At 40.2% G+C, this 19,411-nt stretch overlaps 3 protein-coding genes across 3 annotated transcripts; all 3 read left to right on the top strand.

The window, feature by feature from the left end:
* The first annotated feature begins 3,395 nt into the window (after positions 1-3,395).
* Positions 3,396-9,262, top strand: LOC148188916 (protocadherin gamma-A11-like). The gene is made up of 2 exons (XM_088081430.1): positions 3,396-5,645; positions 9,233-9,262. Exons 1-2 carry the CDS (start codon positions 3,396-3,398, stop codon positions 9,260-9,262), a joined length of 2,280 nt encoding a protein of 759 aa, XP_087937556.1.
* A 193-nt stretch (positions 9,263-9,455) lies between these two features.
* Positions 9,456-11,717, top strand: LOC148188915 (protocadherin gamma-A11-like). Its single transcript, XM_088081429.1, has one exon. The coding sequence runs from the start codon at positions 9,456-9,458 to the stop codon at positions 11,715-11,717; it is 2,262 nt and encodes a 753-aa protein (XP_087937555.1).
* Positions 11,718-14,867: 3,150 nt separating this feature from the next.
* Positions 14,868-18,359, top strand: pcdh2g14 (protocadherin 2 gamma 14). The gene has a single exon (XM_042517052.2). The coding sequence runs from the start codon at positions 15,026-15,028 to the stop codon at positions 17,489-17,491; it is 2,466 nt and encodes an 821-aa protein (XP_042372986.2). The 5' UTR covers positions 14,868-15,025; the 3' UTR covers positions 17,492-18,359.
* Positions 18,360-19,411: the final 1,052 nt, after the last annotated feature.

Below are 19,411 nucleotides of genomic sequence, written 5' to 3'. Positions count from 1 at the left end.
AAGCAACTTCTACTGTTTGTCTCAGCTTTCCGTCCCTACACCTGAACCTACTGACTGAAAGACACATGCCGTTACAAGACTCACACATACTCTTCTTTAATATCTGTACTGCAGTTATTTGGAATTTTTCGCAATTTTTCTGACCCTTTCTTTTTCATTGTCTGTGTTTCTTGATCTGGTTGCATACGTGTTGTTTTTATTATGTAAAGGAACACTGCAAATTGTGCTATGTGTGTCTCTGTCCTTGGTGCTGGACCCCCTTGTCTCTTCTGATGTATTTTAGACCTCTTTGCTTTATGTTTTTGTTATTTCCTGTCTTTGGTTTGGAGAACTGGCAATCCCCATCAGACTTTGCCAAGGTCTTTGGAGATAGTGATGGTTCTCCTAAGATAGGAATACATTTCAGAACATTTGATTTAAATGAGAATTTGAAAAGTGTGTAGAGATATAGATACACATAACATCAGTTTTGTGAAAAGTTTTTTCAAAAACAAACAAACAAAATGCAACACAAACAAACAAAAAGAATAAAACAATGTTAACACATTGTCTTTTCAAATATGTAATGTTATTGAACTGCATATCTAATAGCTAGATAGTTTCAAACTCAAAACAGTTTTCTACTTACTTCCTCCTTCATTGTCCAAATCTATAAATTTGTAACCTTGATTACTTCCAGTTTTACATTGTGAATATAAAAAAGGGCAATTTTATTTACAGATGTTTACTTTTTCTTTTATTTCAGATATTATACGAGGCTGGTTAGTTTCAGTCTTGTTACACTTGAATATATTCCTGACAGTGTGAGGTTTACAGAGGGTTATTCTCGGATATTCTAAGTTTTTAGGCCAAATCAGCAGAATGTGTGCCTTTACCAAAAATCTTTAAAAACAAAGAAGCTATGCTACCTACAGTCGTTTTGTCACTTTGCTCTGGCTGATTATTCATTTGTAAGTGTGTTGTTGGTGTTTGTTCGGCATAAAATAAGTTTAGTCCTCATTTGAAGTCGTGACATTGTGACATTCATTTTAAGGAATATTGGTCTTTTGCTGTCATCAAAACCTTGGTCTTCACTTTGTTACAATAATCCAATACAATTGCATCCAGTGCTTAAATCAGATTATTGCAGGCTATGTAACCGCAGTTAAACTCTATGTCACTACTCAGCATAAAAGATGTAATGTGACTAAGTTTCAGTGATGAATCTCTGTCAGATTCTGCATGTGCCAGTTACAGTAAGTTTATCTCAATGCTAAAGAATAGCTTAAACACAATCAGATGGTCATTGCTGCAGAGAAAGTAACATCTGCAGCTGTATGTATTATCATATGCCATTTTTAGTATGACTGATCAATAAATTTAAAAGCACACATTGTTTTTACACTTCATTCCAGGGAACTCGTGTTAAAATGCTGCTGTTGGCTTTTGCTGGTTCTTCAGGTGGATGAAAGGACATCACCTGTAGTATGTAGGTCTTGGCATTTCAGTCCAGTCCACAACATTTCATTTGCAGAAGTGATTATTTGCGCTTGGTTTTTTGTTTGACTTTTGTTATGGTTGATTGCCAACATGGGCTGTGATTTGGTCTGACTCCTGTGATTGTGAAATGCAGATAATACAAATTCAGAGAGAAACAATAACTCACTACTAATTTTAATCTATTATTTCACACTGTCATGTCTGTCCCATTGATGTATCTGCAGCAATTATGCTGGCTTCATGATATCGTCTGACTGAATTATGTTTATCTAAATCATAACATTAGGCATCCCATATGTATGTACTACAGTCTGTTTTCACTGGAAGGACGGAGGCTTAGTTTTCTGTTGTAGACCAGAAATACATTTTTCTGGGGTTATGACTTGCCAGAATACGTGTGGCATTTTTCATAAAAATACAGTCTAAATGTCACACAGGTAGTCTAGATAGGTTCTGTCTGCAGATAGTGAGTTTCCCTCCCAAGTACTTTTTCTACTACAGTGATGTTAGTAACGGCTGTTCTGACTGTTTGCTGTGGATTGACTGGGTTTTAAGTGGATTGTCTCAACACTATGTTGCCAAGCCTGGTTGTTTTATTGATTGATTTTTTCCTTAAAGTTAGTGTCAGATATAATTGATCTACTCTGTTGATACGTATTAACAACTTGTATTGTTCATCTCTGTTTCTCTGATGGGGACTGGGAGTTTTTTTTTTCTTTTCCTCTTTTCAGGAAGAGCAAAAGCTTATTCAATCCAACTTTAACTGTATGTGTTGTGGTAAGATAGTTGAATCACTTTGAAAAAAAAAACAGTTTTTGTAGATTTTCCGTGTTATGCAAGTTCGTAGTATAGTTAGTGCAAGTGGTCATATACACACACACACACACACACACACACACACACACACTCTCTCTCTCACAGCTTGTCTCTAGTTGTTCATGTTAGTGCTCTCTATCACATTCACTGTTTTCAACCAGGCAGATTTGACTGTCTGGGCTCATTTCTCTGTCCTTGGTCCTGAACGGCTGATATCTTTTCAAACGCTTTTTGTTTACTTCTCCCCACACTTTCATCAGTTTCATGCCACTTAGGTTTTCCAGACCAGTCAGAAATAAAAAAGTCCAGATGCAAGTTAATGTGGTGATAAAACGACACAAACATATTCAGAGCGTTTATTATATATGATTTAAATTGAAGATAAAAAAACAAAAACTCATGAATATGTAAATTGTTAAAGCTTTAAAGATTAGGTGCTTCGTTGTAGCTACATAAATTAACTTTACTTATAACATTATAAATAACCACTTCCTTTCGCATTGAAATATACAAACGCGGGCGCTCTTGTAAACTTTTCCAACTCCGCAGATTTGCAAATCTCAGCTATCACTTTTAAAAGCAGAATAAAATAATCCGAGTTAAGAGACCTACTAACTAGTCTACACAAATATGTGGCTCATGGAAGACTGCAGCTTTTATTATTGCTCATACATCAGAAGAGTTGTAGTGATTTTTTCATGCATAGAAAAACAAAGGTAATGAGCAGACTACAGCAAATTTAAAGTGTTCAGTTTTTTCTTTTTCACTTTTTATCAGTGTTGTGATTAAACTTAACTCACGGTGGCGCTACACACCAACCTTGAGATGTTTGAATTCCTCTGTCCTTTGGTGCGGACGCACATTCTTCCCCTCTTGTATCAGGATAGGGACAACTAGCTCGCAGTTGCTATTCGTGTTATTTGGGCGAACTGCCTTTGTTCGCTTTATTGTTCTGGAACTCTTCGTCGATGATGGATTCAAAAAGACTCGTGTTTCAAACATGCGGCTTCTGTTTCCTCCTGCTTTTTTTGCATGCCGCATATGGAGACATGAGCTATTCTTTTCCAGAGGAGATGAAACGCGGATCGGTTATTGGAAATATGGCCAAGGATCTCGGGCTGCAGGCGGGCGCTCTTTCTAGCAGAAGAGCCCGTATTGACACAGATGGGACTGATAAACGTTACTGTGACATAAACCTGAATAGCGGAGAGCTGATTGTTGCCGACAGGATTGACCGAGAGGGGCTTTGTGGAGAAAAAGCTTCGTGTATCCTGAAACACGAGCTTGTGCTGGAGAATCCTCTGGAGCTCCATCGGATTAGTCTTCATATTCAAGATATTAATGACAACTCGCCACAATTTAACGAAGAATTGATTAAAATAGAAATAGGAGAGTCGGCAGTCAGGGGAGCTCGTTTTGTGATCGAGGAGGCGCACGATGCGGATGTAGGACAGAATTCAGTTCAGCAATACAGCCTTAAGAAGAATGATCATTTCGTTTTGGCTGTTGATGGAAACACAATCGCGCTTGTTCTCGATAAAGAGCTTGATCGTGAAAAACAACACGAACTCAGTTTGCTTCTCACAGCTTTAGATGGTGGCTCTCCTCAGAGATCAGGTACTGTAGTCATACACGTCACTGTGCTGGATGCTAATGATAACGCCCCAGTGTTTAGCCAGGCCGTTTATAAAGCCAGTCTGCCTGAAAACTCTCCTGTAGATACTGTAGTGGTCACAGTGAGCGCTACTGACGCAGATGAGGGAGTCAATGGTGATGTCACCTATGACTTTAGTCATGTTACTGATGAGGTGAGGAAGCTTTTCAGTATTGACCGCAAAGTTGGCGAGATACGAGTAATTGGCGCTGTTGACTATGAAACTACGACGTCATTTGAAATACGCGTTAAAGCGAAAGATGGGTTGGGGCTGTCGTCTTATGCTAAGGTAATAATTTCCGTCACTGATGTAAATGACAATGCCCCTGTAGTCAATTTGAAATCTCTGACGAATCCCATACCTGAAGACACCCCACCTGGTACAGAGGTGGGCATCATTAACGTGCAGGATCGAGACTCTGAGAATAACAGACAGGTCCGCTGCTCCATTCAGCAAAACGTCCCTTTTAAGTTGGTTCCGTCTATTAAAAACTATTATTCTCTGGTGAGCACAGGACAACTGGACCGTGAAGTAGTGTCTGATTACAACATTACAATCACTGCCACTGACGAGGGCTCTCCACCTCTGTCCTCCTCTAAAACTGTTCAGTTATCTGTAGCAGACATCAACGACAACCCACCTGTGTTTGAGGAACAGTCGTACAGCGCATATGTGAGTGAAAATAACAAACCTGGCTCCACTTTATGTTCCGTTAGTGCTCGAGACCCCGACTGGAGACAAAACGGTACCGTGATTTATTCTCTGTTAGCCGGTGAGGTGAACGGTGCCCCGGTGTCCTCCTATCTGTCTGTGAACGGAGACACGGGGGTGATCCACGCTGCGAGGTCGTTTGATTATGAACAGTTCAGGAGTTTTAAAGTGCACGTGATGGCCAGAGACAACGGTTCTCCTCCGCTCAGCAGCAACGTGACCGTGAGTGTGTTCATATCGGATGTAAATGACAACTCTCCTCAGATACTGTACCCCGCCCCGGAGGGCAACTCGTTCATGACCGAGCTGGTCCCCAAAGCTGCACACGGAGGCTCTCTGGTGTCCAAAGTGATAGCAGTGGACGCGGACTCCGGACAGAACGCCTGGCTGTCCTATCATATAGTGAAATCCACTGATCCTGGACTTTTCACTATTGGTGTCCACAGCGGAGAGATCAGGACACAGCGGGACATTTCCGAGTCTGACAGCATGAAACAGAACCTTATTGTGTCAGTGAAAGATAACGGACAGCCCTCTCTGTCTGCCACCTGTTCCATGTATTTACTTATTTCTGATAACTTGGCTGAGGTGCCAGAGCTGAAGGATATTTCTTATGATGAGAAGAACTCCAAACTGACCTCTTATCTGATCATCGCGCTGGTGTCAGTGTCGACGTTTTTCCTGACCTTCATTATCATCATCCTGGGTGTGAGGTTTTGTCGCAGGAGAAAGCCCAGACTGTTGTTTGATGGAGCAGTTGCCATCCCCAGCGCTTATCTCCCTCCTAATTACGCAGATGTAGACGGCACAGGAACTTTACGCAGCACTTACAATTATGACGCGTACCTGACAACAGGTTCAAGAACCAGTGACTTTAAGTTCGTGTCATCTTACAATGACAACACACTGCCTGCTGACCAGACTCTGAGGAAAAGTCCATCAGACTTTGCTGATGCGTTTGGAGATAGTGATGGTTCTCCTGAGGTAGGGCCACATTTCATATGACCTAACTCGTGTTCAACTTAATATGTTCCTGTAGGAAAGGGGCATAAATCACATCATCTGACCCAAATGTGTAAATGAGAATTGGAAAATGTGATCAGGATACACATAGTTTAATTTTAGTCTAAAAAAATTCCAACACGTTGTCATTTCAAATACATGATATATTGAATGGCCTATCTAATTGCTAATTTCAAACTCAACACAGTTTTCTACTTAATTCGTGAATAATATTGAGTTTTGGCACGTAATTTTATTTTTTTGCGTTTGAAAATGTTTCTTCTGAATGTTCATTTCATGCTGTCTGTCTACATCAGGTGATGCAACAAGTTCTTTGATATATTTCAATCAATCTTTTTTTAAAGCCTTGTCTTTCATTTCCAAATTTTTAAAATTTTTGTCCTGATCTCTTCCATTTTCATACTTTGAAGTTGTAACACTGGGCATATTGGTTACAGGTATTTAATTTAGATGTTGTGTGGGGGGTTCTTAGTTTCAGTCTTAGTCTGAATTTATTCTTGACACTTTCAGTGTTAGGTTGGCAGTGAATTATCCTCTGATGTCTCGTGTTTTTTTCAAGTCAGCACCCTGTTTCTTTGCCAAAAGTCTTTCAAAAAAAGCTACTCTGGTCTGCAGTCATTTTTGCTTTGGGTGTTTTTTCATTTGTTCTTTGTTCAGCATAAAATAAGTTTTTTGCTCTTGTGAAGTTTTGACATTGTGACATTCATTTTTAAGAAGATGGTCTTTTGCTGTCATCAAAATCTTGGGCTTCACTTTGTTACTTTAACTATAATCAATATAATTTTAAGCAGTGCTTGAATTAGATTACTGCAAGCTATGCAGCTGCAATTAATCTGTCTATCAGCATGAAAGGTGCATGTCAGTGATGATGACGTTTGTCTATATGTTCCTGTTAAATTAAATCTATCTCAGTGTTAAAGAACATCTTACACACAATCAGATGATCGTTGTTCCTACACGAAAGGACGTCTGTCACCATATGTGCTATCACATCATTTTAGTATGTGGTTTATTTGCCAAAAGGTTTCCGATAGACACATTCCTGTTTTCTTTGCCATTTAAACACACATCCAAAGTAAACAAAAAACACCAAACGTTACTGTGCATTCATTTCTGACTCCGTCCAACTGCATTCCTGTTGTCTCTGAACAGATTTCAAAGTGAGACTTGTTAGACTTATTGTTTATGGTTACTCAGATTGGATTGTACCTCATTTGCCTGTTGCTTTGGACAGAAGTGTCTGCCCCATCAGTAAATGTCAATATGCACACTGATCTTACGCTTAGTTCCACAGAATTCAATTCATAACCATATCTAGGAGGCTGATAATATATACCCTAAAATCTGATTAGCTGAATACCTAGACATGCTTCTGCTGTCCAGTGCTGGTTCCTCAGGTGGATGACATCACATGCAGTATTTTAATTAAGTCCACTATACTTTATAAACAAGTGTGTTTGATTTGATTTTTGTTATAGTTGATTGCTCACTGGTCATATCACTGCGACAGTGAAATGCATATTATACAAATAGAGTGAGAAAATAATACAATTTTAATTTTATTTTTTCAATTAACTCTGTAGTGTCTGTCCCATGGATATGTCTGCAGTGATTGTGCTAGCTTCATAATATCCTCTGTATGAATGACATTCATGTTATTCATAGAATTATGACTAACTTATGTTGTCCAGTTTGTGTTTTCACTGGGAAGATTGAGGCTTGGCTTTGTGTTGTATAACAATAACTAATATGATTAGACAAAATAGTTGTTACCTTGCTCATCAATATACAGTCTCAATGTCATACAGGTAGTCTTGAGTGATGCATAATGAGGGACTTTACCTTTCAGGTTACTCAAACAGTTTTTCTCTGGAGAATTTGGTTACAGGTGTTCTGCCTGATTGTTTTCAGGGGATTGACTGGGTTAAAAGTGACAGGTCTTAATTAATTGCATCTCGGTTATGTTGCCAGGTCAGGTTGTTTTTAATGTATTTGTTATCGTAGGTGTTTGGCGTAATGCATTTGCAGTTGTCTGTTTGACAAACAGTATCATTTATTCCTTTCCTTTCATGGTAGGAGGGATGTTTTTATTTTGCTCTTTTCAGAAGGGGCCAACTTCAGTGCACCGGTAACTTGTGATGTGTAGAGGTATTTTAATCACTTTGAAACACCACAGTTTGTAGATTTACAGTGTTAGACAAGTTTGAAGTAGTTTCTAGGTAATCTTTTTGGGTTGTGGCCTTTTTTTTTTGTTGTAAAAAAAAAAAAACAACCCCCAAAATATAACCAAGGGTTGTTTTACACGCACGCACACACACACACACACACACACACACACACACACACACACACACACACACACACACACACACACACACACACACACACACACACACAAAGAGAGAGAGATACTTTGCCTCTGTTTGTTAATGTAAATACTCTCTGTTATGTCTGCTGTTTTCAGCCAAGCAGATTTTACTGTCATGGCTCATTTCTCTGTCCTTGGTGCTGAACAGCTGATACATTTTCAGATGCTTTTTGTTTAGTTTCCCCCAAATGCTTAATCAGCTTCACACCACTTCAATGCATTTATTATGAATAATTTAAACTCCAAGTAAAAAAGAAAAAGGCATGAATATGTAAATAATAAAAATTGTGAGGGTTTGTAACTACATAATCATTGTAACTGCTTAAATTAACTTTCCTTTTAGACATTACAGACAACTTCTTCCCTTTAAAAAATCAAACTGCAGATGCAGGTGCTTTTATTCAAAAATTTTACAACCCCACACATTTGCAAATTTTGTTATAGTAATTGTGTCGAATTCAGCTTTACCACTTTTAAAACCAAAAAAACAAAACAAAACAAACAAACAAAAAAAAAATAAAAAAAAAAAAAATCCAAGTTTAGAAACCTACAAGCCCTTCAACACAAATATCTGGACATACTGTATTTTATTTAATCATTTTTGGCTGCACAGGATAAAATCAGACAGTTTAAGCAGGACATCAGTAGGATAGTTCCAACAGTGAAAATGATTTAATAATCTGCCATCTTGACCTTGTCATACAATCAGCTGAGAATTAACATTTTATGGTCAGAATATCCAGCCTGAAAACACTCATGCAGAACAACAGGTTAGCTGAAGGAGGTAAAATGCACAGAAAGACAGATAAATCATACACTTCAAAACATAGTAAGGAGATGTCCATAATGTATTCACATTCTGAACCCTGATATCAGTCTATCTTTTATGGACCTTTAAGGCATTTTTGTTGACTTGCTTGTTTTCTGAATATTTCCTGTTTTGAACCTCGTGGATGACTGCAGTTTGTATTACTGCTCATCATAGCAGTCTCAGTGTATGTTTCATATACACATAAACAGGAGTTGAAAGCAGGCTACAGTAAATTTGAAGTTTTTTGTTTTGTTTTTAGCAGTGTTTTTTGTTAAACTTAACTCACGGTGGCGCTACACACCAACCTTAAGATGATTGAATTCCTCTGTTCTTTGGTGTGGACGCACATTCTTCCGCTCTTGTGTCCAGATAGGGACAACCACCCTGGGCTCACAGTAACCCTTCGTTTAATGTCAGTCTTTGTTGGCTTTTTCTTTTACCTGTTAGGAAGTCATCGTTGATGATGGATTCAAAAACACTCGTGTTTCAAACATGCGGCTTCTGTGTCCTCCTGCTTTTGTTGCATGCCGCATATGGAGACATGAGCTATTCTTTTCCAGAGGAGATGAAACGCGGATCGGTTATTGGAAATATGGCCAAGAATCTCGGGCTGCAGGCGGGCGCTCTTTCAAACAGAAGAGCCCGTATCGACACAGATGGGACTGATAAACGTTACTGTGACATAAACCTGAATAGCGGAGAGCTGATTGTTGCCGACAGGATTGACCGAGAGGGGCTTTGTGGAAAAAAGGCTTCGTGCATCCTGAAACACGAGCTTGTGCTGGAGAATCCTCTGGAGCTCCATCGGATTAGTCTTCATATTCAAGATATTAATGATAACTCGCCACAATTTAAGGAAGACTTGATTAAAATAGAAATTCAAGAGTCGGCAGTCAGGGGTGCTCGTTTTGTGATCGAGGAGGCGCACGATGCGGATGTAGGACAGAATTCAGTTCAGCAATACAGCCTTAAGAAGAATGATCATTTCGTTTTGGCTGTTGATGGAAACGCAATCGCGCTTGTTCTCGATCAAGAGCTTGATCGTGAAAAACAACACGAGCTCAGTTTGCTTCTCACAGCTTTAGATGGTGGCTCTCCTCAGAGATCAGGTACTGTAGTCATACACGTCACTGTGCTGGATGCTAATGATAACGCCCCAGTGTTTAGCCAGGCCGTTTATAAAGCCAGTCTGCCTGAAAACTCTCCTGTAGATACTGTAGTGGTCACAGTGAGCGCTACTGACGCAGATGAGGGAGTCAATGGTGATGTGACTTATGAATTTGGACATGTTACTGACGATGTGAAGAAGATATTTAGTATTGACCGCAAAGTTGGCGAGATAAGAGTAATTGGCGCTGTTGATTATGAAACATCCGCATCGTTTGAGATACGCGTAAAAGCGAAAGATGGTTTGGGGCTGTCATCTTATACTGAGGTAATAATTTCCGTCAGTGATGTGAATGACAATGCCCCTGTAGTCAACTTGAAATCTCTGATGAATCCCATACCTGAAGACACCCCACCTGGTACAGAGGTGGGCATCATTAACGTGCAGGATAGAGACTCTGAGAATAACAGACAGGTCCGCTGCTCCATTCAGCAAAATGTCCCTTTTAAGTTGGTTCCATCTATCAAAAACTATTATTCTCTGGTGAGCACAGGACAACTGGACCGTGAAGTAGTGTCTGATTACAACATTACAATCACTGCCACTGACGAGGGCTCTCCACCTCTGTCCTCCTCTAAAACTGTTCAGTTATCTGTAGCAGACGTCAACGACAACCCACCTGTGTTTGAGGAACAGTCGTACAGCGCATATGTGAGTGAAAATAACAAACCTGGCTCCACTTTATGTTCCGTTAATGCTCGAGACCCCGACTGGAGACAAAACGGTACCGTGATTTATTCTCTGTTATCCGGTGAGGTGAACGGTGCCCCGGTGTCCTCCTATCTGTCTGTGAACGGAGACACGGGGGTGATCCACGCTGTGAGGTCGTTTGATTATGAACAGTTCAGGAGTTTTAAAGTGCACGTGATGGCCCGAGACAACGGTTCTCCTCCGCTCAGTAGCAACGTGACCGTGAGTGTGTTCATATCGGATGTGAATGACAACTCTCCTCAGATACTGTACCCCGCCCCGGAGGGCAACTCGTTCATGACCGAGCTGGTTCCCAAAGCTGCACACGGAGGCTCTCTGGTGTCCAAAGTGATAGCGGTGGACGCAGACTCCGGACAGAACGCCTGGCTGTCCTATCAGATAGTGAAATCCACTGATCCTGGACTTTTCACTATTGGTGTCCACAGCGGAGAGATCAGGACACAGCGGGACATTTCCGAGTCTGACAGCATGAAACAGAACCTTATTGTGTCAGTGAAAGATAACGGACAGCCCTCTCTGTCTGCCACCTGTTCCATGTATTTACTTATTTCTGATAACTTGGCTGAGGTGCCAGAACTGAAGGATATTTCTTATGATGAGAAGAACTCCAAACTGACCTCTTATCTGATCATCGCGCTGGTGTCAGTGTCCACTTTTTTCCTGACCTTCATTATTATCATCCTGGGTGTGAGGTTTTGTCGCAGGAGAAAGCCCAGACTGTTGTTTGATGGAGCAGTTGCCATCCCCAGCGCTTATCTCCCTCCTAATTACGCAGATGTTGACGGCACAGGAACTTTACGCAGCACTTACAATTATGACGCGTACCTGACAACAGGTTCAAGAACCAGTGACTTTAAGTTTGTGTCCTCTTACAATGACAACACACTGCCTGCTGACCAGACTCTGAGGAAAAGTCCATCAGACTTTGTTGATGCGTTTGGGAATAGTGATTGCTCTCCTGAGGTAGGGACATAAATCACATCATCTGACCCAGATTTACTCACACAGGCAGGCAGGCAGGCAGACAGAAACACACACACACACACACACACACACACACACACACACACACACACACACACACACACACACACACACACACACACACAAAACAAAAAACAAGAAAAACTTGTTTTGGTCGTGTGAGTGGTCTCTGTTATGTTTCCTGTCTTCAACCATGCGGATTTATTTGACCCTCTTATTTCGTTTCTCTGTCCTTGGTGCTGAACTGATTCATTTTGGGCCCCTTTTCTTCAAAAATATATTTCTTGCCACTTTTTTGTTTGGATGATCTTTTTTTTTTTTTTAGATTGCCTTTGATATGATTTTTTAAAGGAAATATTCAGGTCTTCTTGTTGGTAATATTCTCAAATGAATAAGTCCCTGCTCCAATCTGGTTTCATTGTAACCCCCCTTTTCAACAACATAAAATGAGACTTAAGTTCTTCTATTTCCAAGGTAGAGTTCAAAGTCACATTTACTCTCTCTTTAAAAAAAATGTTCCCCCAAAACTGACAAGATTTCTGTGGTTTACGTGACCATAGACTGTATGTTTTTTTAAGACTAATATTTTAAGTAGACCTTTTTTTTCATAATAAAATGGAAACCATCTTCAAAATACAGCTGTAAAGCCAGCAATCTTTACTCATGTATTAATCTGAGAAACTATCTTGTATGTATTTTTATGTGTATTTTTTTAAAAAATGATTTTTCTCTTTATTTTAGATTCTTTACTGTAGTTTGTAACTTAATAAAGGCAGTCATTCACTTATATCTTTGCCTCTTTGAATGACAGATAAAGACACACTAAAAGTGTGATACAGTAGAGTGCAGCATTACTTTTAGAACCCTGCAGCAGATAGTTTCATCGACCATAGTGAAACTGAAAATTAGCGCTGCATTGGTGCAGTTTTTAACTGGCCAATGAGAGAGGTTATTTTCCTGAACTTTTAGTTTTTGGCTTGAGATTAAACCCACCTGCATATTAAATATACATACATTTTAAATCTATTTGTATCCACATATCAAATGTTAGTCCTCCTGTCCTTCCAAGTGATGTCACACAATATTGATTGAATTTGTCCTAAAGTGAAATAACACTGTGCATTTATCTAGCAATGATGTAAAGGTATAATGTGTTCTTGTCAGAAATTTGAAGCAGAAAATCCACAGTACATGTTTCAGTTGTTCAATAAATCGAATGTCAAACAGGATCAGAACATATCCAATTTTAAAATGTATTTAGACATTAAATGAAAATGATTGCCAGTGCAAAGATCCGTGTCTGATCTCACCTCTCTGAGTGTGTTCTTAAAATCAGTGAGAATTTTCAAGGCCTTGGGCTCACTTAATTTGATAGTTACAAATAATGAAAGGGGTGAAACAAAAATAAACATTCTCTGTATTTTTCCTTTGAAATTCTGAAAGTTAAAAAAATGATAAAATAAAGAAAAATCAATATATCCTCAGAGCAACACCCTCTTCATGATAGCAGTAGCCCAGTATTCACACTTTGTGAATGCATTGCCTCCAATACTGCATTTTCGCAGTTCTTTTTACTGATTGTTACTTTGTGCTTGTTTAATGGCATACAACTGTTTAATGCATTTAAACATGCATTGCAGTGCAGTGTGCTCAACAGTGATCTCTGTCAGTAAGCCAAATTCTCTGAACACCTTAATGCATTATGAAGCTCTTATTAGACAAGTAGCAAAATAAAATAAAATAATATATATAAACTTATCTTCATTCAGACATATGGAGCTTTGCAATTGCCGATTCTTCATCAAACACACAGAGGCAGAGCAAGACTCATTGTTCTACAATATTGTGTGAATATTAAGTTATTCTTTATATTGAGTTTATTTGATGTACATATATTGATTGAATAGTGTATCTGTATTATATACAGTCAGATAATGAGTGGATATCGAGTGTATGTTATTGCACAATGTCTATGTAACAAACAGCACAGTATGATGATTTACTTTTGCAGTGTTACACAGAAATATTTGGTAGATCTCACATTGCAGGTTTAGTTGTCTATGAGTGTGATCGCGTGAGGAGAGAAACTGTTCATTTATTGGTTGTTTGAGTTTGGAGTGCTCTGTGGCACCTAAGAAAATAAGCTGAATCAAGTTATGCCCAGGATGTTCGGTATTTGCGATGATTTTCTCTACCCATTTATAGACTCGGGGTGGGTGAGTTCTGGATGCTGTGCACTTGGCACTAGTTATATTTTCTGCAGACTTAGCTGTCTGGCCTGATCCTGACCTGTTTGGACACAGACCAGACTGAGGTTAATATACCGAGAACAAACTCAAGTGATTGGACTAAAGTACTGGATCAAAAGCTAAACTTACACAGTGGCACAGAAAAGTAATTCCCCGTTGGGCTTTTTTTTTTTAACATATATATATATATTTGACTCCATGACCTACATATTGCTGATGAGTATGATGACCTTTGGGAGTGTGTGAGCAGTCCACTGTCATCACATATCTCAAACACAGTGTAATGCATTGCAGCAGTAGAATTCATCATTTTGTCACAGGGATAAATTAATCTCCATAAGCAGAATATAAGCATTGTAACATTTGCAAAGATACTATTCATTGCAAACGTATTATAAAGGATTGCCTTCCTCTGTTGAGGTGTTGCTTTTTTCCATCCCCTGTTGCCTCAAAATTGAATGTTGGTCTTATAACATTAAGCTGGTCATATCATGGTCACAGCGCAAAAATGGCATTGTAAATATCAAAAAATGAGGCTCATAGCATGGTCCACCGTTGCAATAATGCTTTCCGTCTCTTGGTGACGCTCTTTTATAATGTCTGACTCATGGATGCTATGGCGTGTCTCAGCTTATCTGTGTCAGTGGAACTGGAGTATTGGGTTAGAGCCGAGGGCTGTGTATGCATGCAGTTTGTGTATGTGTGGGAGTGTATGAGGGAGAGGAGAGCGAGTCTCTGTCTCTCTCACTCTCTCTCTCTCTCTCTCTCTCTCTCTGTGTGTGTGTGTGTGTGTGTGTGTGTGTGTGTGTGTGTGTGTGTGTGTGTGTGTGTGTGTGTGTGTGTGTGTGTGAGAGAGAGAGAGAGAGTAAGAGAGGGAGAGAGAAAGCAAGAGAGAGCACAGTTGTGAAATGGGGGCAGAGAGAGAGGAATCCAAGCAGACAGCTTCCCTAATAGAGCATGATTAACACAGCTAGAGAAGCAGGGAGCCGTTGGATTACAGAAGCATTTTCAGCTCGACATTTCTATGTATATGCTTAGGATTTAGCCACAATGTCGACAGTGCATCTGTTTCTCAAGGAATGTTCAATAATGGACCAGCGAATAAACTTTAAATGGTGGCTAATTTTTTTAATGTTTTGCCTCCTTTTTGGTGCTTCGTTTGGAGAGGTCCGTTACGTCCTTCCAGAGGAAATGCAGCGGGGGTCGGTTATCGGGAATGTTGCGCGGGATCTGGGGCTGAAAGTGTCGGAGCTTGATGCTCGTCGGGCCCGTGTTGTTGCAGAAGGAACTAGTCAGCTGTGTGAGCTGGACACTGCGTCAGGGAATCTTTTGATCAGCCAACGGATAGACCGTGAGGAGCTCTGCGCGCAAGCCACTGTCTGCATCCTCCAATATCAGCTTTTACTTGAAGATCCCCTTCAAGCATACAGCCTAGTTTTGGATATTGCAGATATAAATGACAACAGCCCAGTGTTCGCCGCTGAGGAGATAAAACTAGATTTAGTCGAATCCACTGTTCTGGGGAGGCGCTTTCCCTTGGAGAGCGCGCATGACCCCGATCTGGGAACCAACACCGTCAGTGAATATAAACTGAGCCCGAATGATCATTTTGCACTGGAAATGAGTACCCAAATAAACGGCAATGCTTATCCAGAACTAGTTCTTAAAAAGGCATTGGACCGGGAGGCACAAGCTGAACATGTACTGAAAATCAATGGAATTGACGGGGGAAATCCAGTCAGATCCGGAACTGCTTCTATCCATATCCGTGTTTTGGACGCCAATGACAACGTGCCAGTTTTCAGCCAACGTGTCTACAAGGCCTCTGTGCCAGAGAACTCGGCTATAGGAACTGTCATAGCAAAGCTAAATGCCACGGACTCAGATGAAGGTGTTTATGGAGAGATAACATACTCTTTCAGTCACTTGTCTGACAAGATTGGGGAACTAATTGAAATTAACCCCCAGACTGGAGAAGTTAAGGTGGCAGGTGTTATTGACTATGAAGAGGCTAGTTCGCATGAGCTGGACGTCAAAGCTAAAGATGGGGGTGGTCAGGCGTCTCACTGTAAACTTATAATTGACGTCATTGATGTAAATGACAATAAGCCAATCATAGAAATAAAGTCAGCCTCTGCTAATGTGGCCGAAGACTCTAAACCAGGAACTATGGTTGCTCTGATTAATATTTATGATTTGGACACTGGAAGCAGCGGGCGCGTCACGTGTACGATCCCAGACAATGTGCCATTTAAATTTGTATCGGAGGTAAAAAACTATTACATGTTAGTGACTGACGGAGTACTAGACAGAGAACTTCAACCTGAGTATAACATCACAGTAACTGCCACTGATGCGGGCTCTCCCTCACTCTCTAGTGTAAAGGTTTTAACAATCGTGGTCAATGATATTAATGATAACCCTCCAACTTTTACACAGAGCGAGTACAATGCCAACATATTGGAAAACCAACCCGTTGGCACGTTTGTGATGAAAGTCAAAGCAGAGGACATTGACGACGGATCTAATGCTAAAATCCTGTACCAAATATCAAAGGACACAAAGTCAGACGTGTCCTCCTTCCTCACCATCAACTCAGACACAGGGGAGCTCTATACATCGCGCCTCTTTGATTATGAGCAGTCCGTTCACTTTCAAATTAAGGTGACAGCTCGGGATGGAGGCGACCCTCCACTCTCCACCACCTGCACTGTAAACGCTTTTATCAAGGACCAAAATGACAATGCACCTGTTATCTTATATCCTGTCCAAACCACCGGGTTCATAGCTGAAGATATGGTGCCAGTTGAAGCTCCTAGAGGCTACCTGGTTACTAAGGTGGTAGCTGTGGACGCCGACTCTGGCCATAACGCGTGGCTTTCCTACAGAATAATCAAAGCAACGCGGCCTAACTTGTTTATGGTCGGTTTGCATACAGGAGAAATTAGAACTGTGCGAGCATTTATGGAGGACGATGAACCGAAACAAACTGTCGTTGTTTCAGTGACAGATAACGGGCCTGAATCTCTGTCTGCCACCGCGACAGTCAGCGTGGTGATTGGTGATGGGCTGCCTGTTTTAAACGAGCTCTTTGAGTTTGCGGAGGAATCACAGGAGAGCGATGACCTAACACTTTATTTGATTATCGCCCTGATAGCCGTTTCCTCTCTTCTCATCCTTTTAATCAGCGGAGTGTTTTACTTTAAGCTCTGCAAGCGCAGTTATGTTTACCGATCAACCACCGCTAGTCTCCCGGTTTTCCCCACGACCTACTGCCCCCCTAGTTTTACAGATTATAGCCGTTGTGGCACCCTGCTGAAAGATGAACGATATGATTCCTTCATGACCACAGGGTCGTGGAGAGGCGATTTTCGCTTCGGCTCAAGCACAGATACCGACACGTTAAAGCAAAGAAGTGCGGCCTATCAAAAAAACACGTTAAGGCGCGCGAGTGGCGACAGAGCTAGTCTGAAGGTGAGGACAGGTGCATCGCATCCCTGTTACGTGGTGAAATGAGAGACGGTCATAACATACTGTAAATATGCTGTCAAATAAACCCCGTGGCGAATAAAACTTTGACCCTTTGACTGCCAAATATGTAAGCATTGTAATTGTGCGTAAATCTGTTGTCACTGCATTAATGTTTTGTAATGCTTACCCCCCAACTCACCACCATACCTGAACTTGAAAATAGATATTATAAAGATCTTAATCCACATGTAGAGAGTCTATTGTCTGGTATATTAAAAAAAAAAAAAAAACCCAACATTTTTCACATAAATTGACCATTTTATATGTAACTGTTTAGTTTGGGACTCTTTTCGTCAATGATTGAAAATGTTTGCAGAAGTTGTTTTTTTGTAACTTGTCGGGCTTGTAATCTCTCTCTCTCTCTCTCTCACACACACACACACACACACACACACACACACACACACACACACACACACACACACACACACACACACACACACACACACACACACACACACACACACACACACACACTCACTCACTTTTGCTCTGCCCGTCTCTCTCTCATTTTTAAATGCATGATGGACCTTTATGACTACTTTATTTAACACTGTATTACCCGATGTTATGAGAGCAACTCAGTTGAGGAAGTGTAGCTCTAGCTCTCAATCTTCTGATTTGTCAGTGGGTTATTTGTTTTTGTCTCCAATATTTTTGTGTAAAACGGCCTTCATACTTTTTTACTTGGACTACATTTCAGTCAAGTTTTGACAATGCCATGTTTTTTTTCACAAAGTAACACATGATTTGCTGTGTGACAGAGACATAAGCTTTGCACTATGACTTAAGCAATATGTAAACAAACTTTGAGTGTACATTGATGAAAAATAAACGGGAAGAAAATATTGTATTTTAATTCTCCAGTGGCCTAATGACCTTTTGCACAGAACTTGTAAAGAGCAGAAATGAAGGAAATTTCCAACAGACACCAAAACTGATGGTCATCATAAAATAAATAAATAAATATTTAAAAAATCCATAGCAGGAGTAATTAAAAAAAAAAACTTGACCCTGATGAAAGACCTGCATGCAGTTGTAGCACTGTATGCCTCCCCTCAGGTGTGAACAAGTATTTGCATTATACTGAAATAAAACTCAAATGAACCTCTGATTCTCTAACTTTTCTCAGCCAAGTCTACAGGAAAATCTTCTGTTACTTCTGCCAGGTCGCAGGTCATACACACTGCAAAAGAATATGTGTGTAGATGATTGCACTACTGCTAATAATACACATATCAGAAAATAGTAAAAATAAAAAAATAGTAATAGTGATTCTTCTCTATCTTCCTTTTAAACCATGTTTTGCTTTAGATCAACTTTCAGCTTGAATCTTCTATGGTCTCTTTTAGCATCAACAACGTTTAAGACCCACAACAGGGAAAACAAAATAGAAAACAGAAACACAAAAACAAAGCACATTTCAAGTCACCTAAACCAAGAAAACATTTTTTTAAAATCTGTATGCATGTTGATAAGTATAATAGATTGTAGCTACACTCAGTCAGTGAATAGAGACTTATACAACACTTAAATGGTGATGTGTGTGTCTCTGTGTCACAGTGTGTGTGTGTGTGTGTGTGTGTGTGTGTGTGTGTGTGTGTGTGTGTGTGTGTGTGTGTGTGTGTGTGTGTGTGTGTGTGTGTGTGTGTGTGGGTGTGTGTGTGTGTCCGGTGCGTGTGTGTGCAAGTATTCCTGCCTGCTACTAAATGTGACATGGTTATGAAACACAGAGGTTTTGTCATCAAAGTTATTCCCATGTGAATTCATGTGTGTTCCTATTCTGTGTCATAGCTGCAGGGTAATTTGTGCTCCTAATTCCAGGCATGGCAGGAGGGGAAAAAAACAAGCAGTGCTTAATTTTAGTTTACAAATATTATCTGGGTCATAAGAACTCTGTTTTCA

Source organism: Plectropomus leopardus, chromosome 8, assembly GCF_026936395.1.
Source record: "Plectropomus leopardus strain MGB_pleo_1.0 chromosome 8, ASM2693639v1, whole genome shotgun sequence".
Taxonomy (NCBI): Eukaryota; Metazoa; Chordata; class Actinopteri; order Perciformes; family Serranidae; genus Plectropomus; species Plectropomus leopardus.
This window is presented reverse-complemented; position numbering and strand designations above follow the sequence as displayed.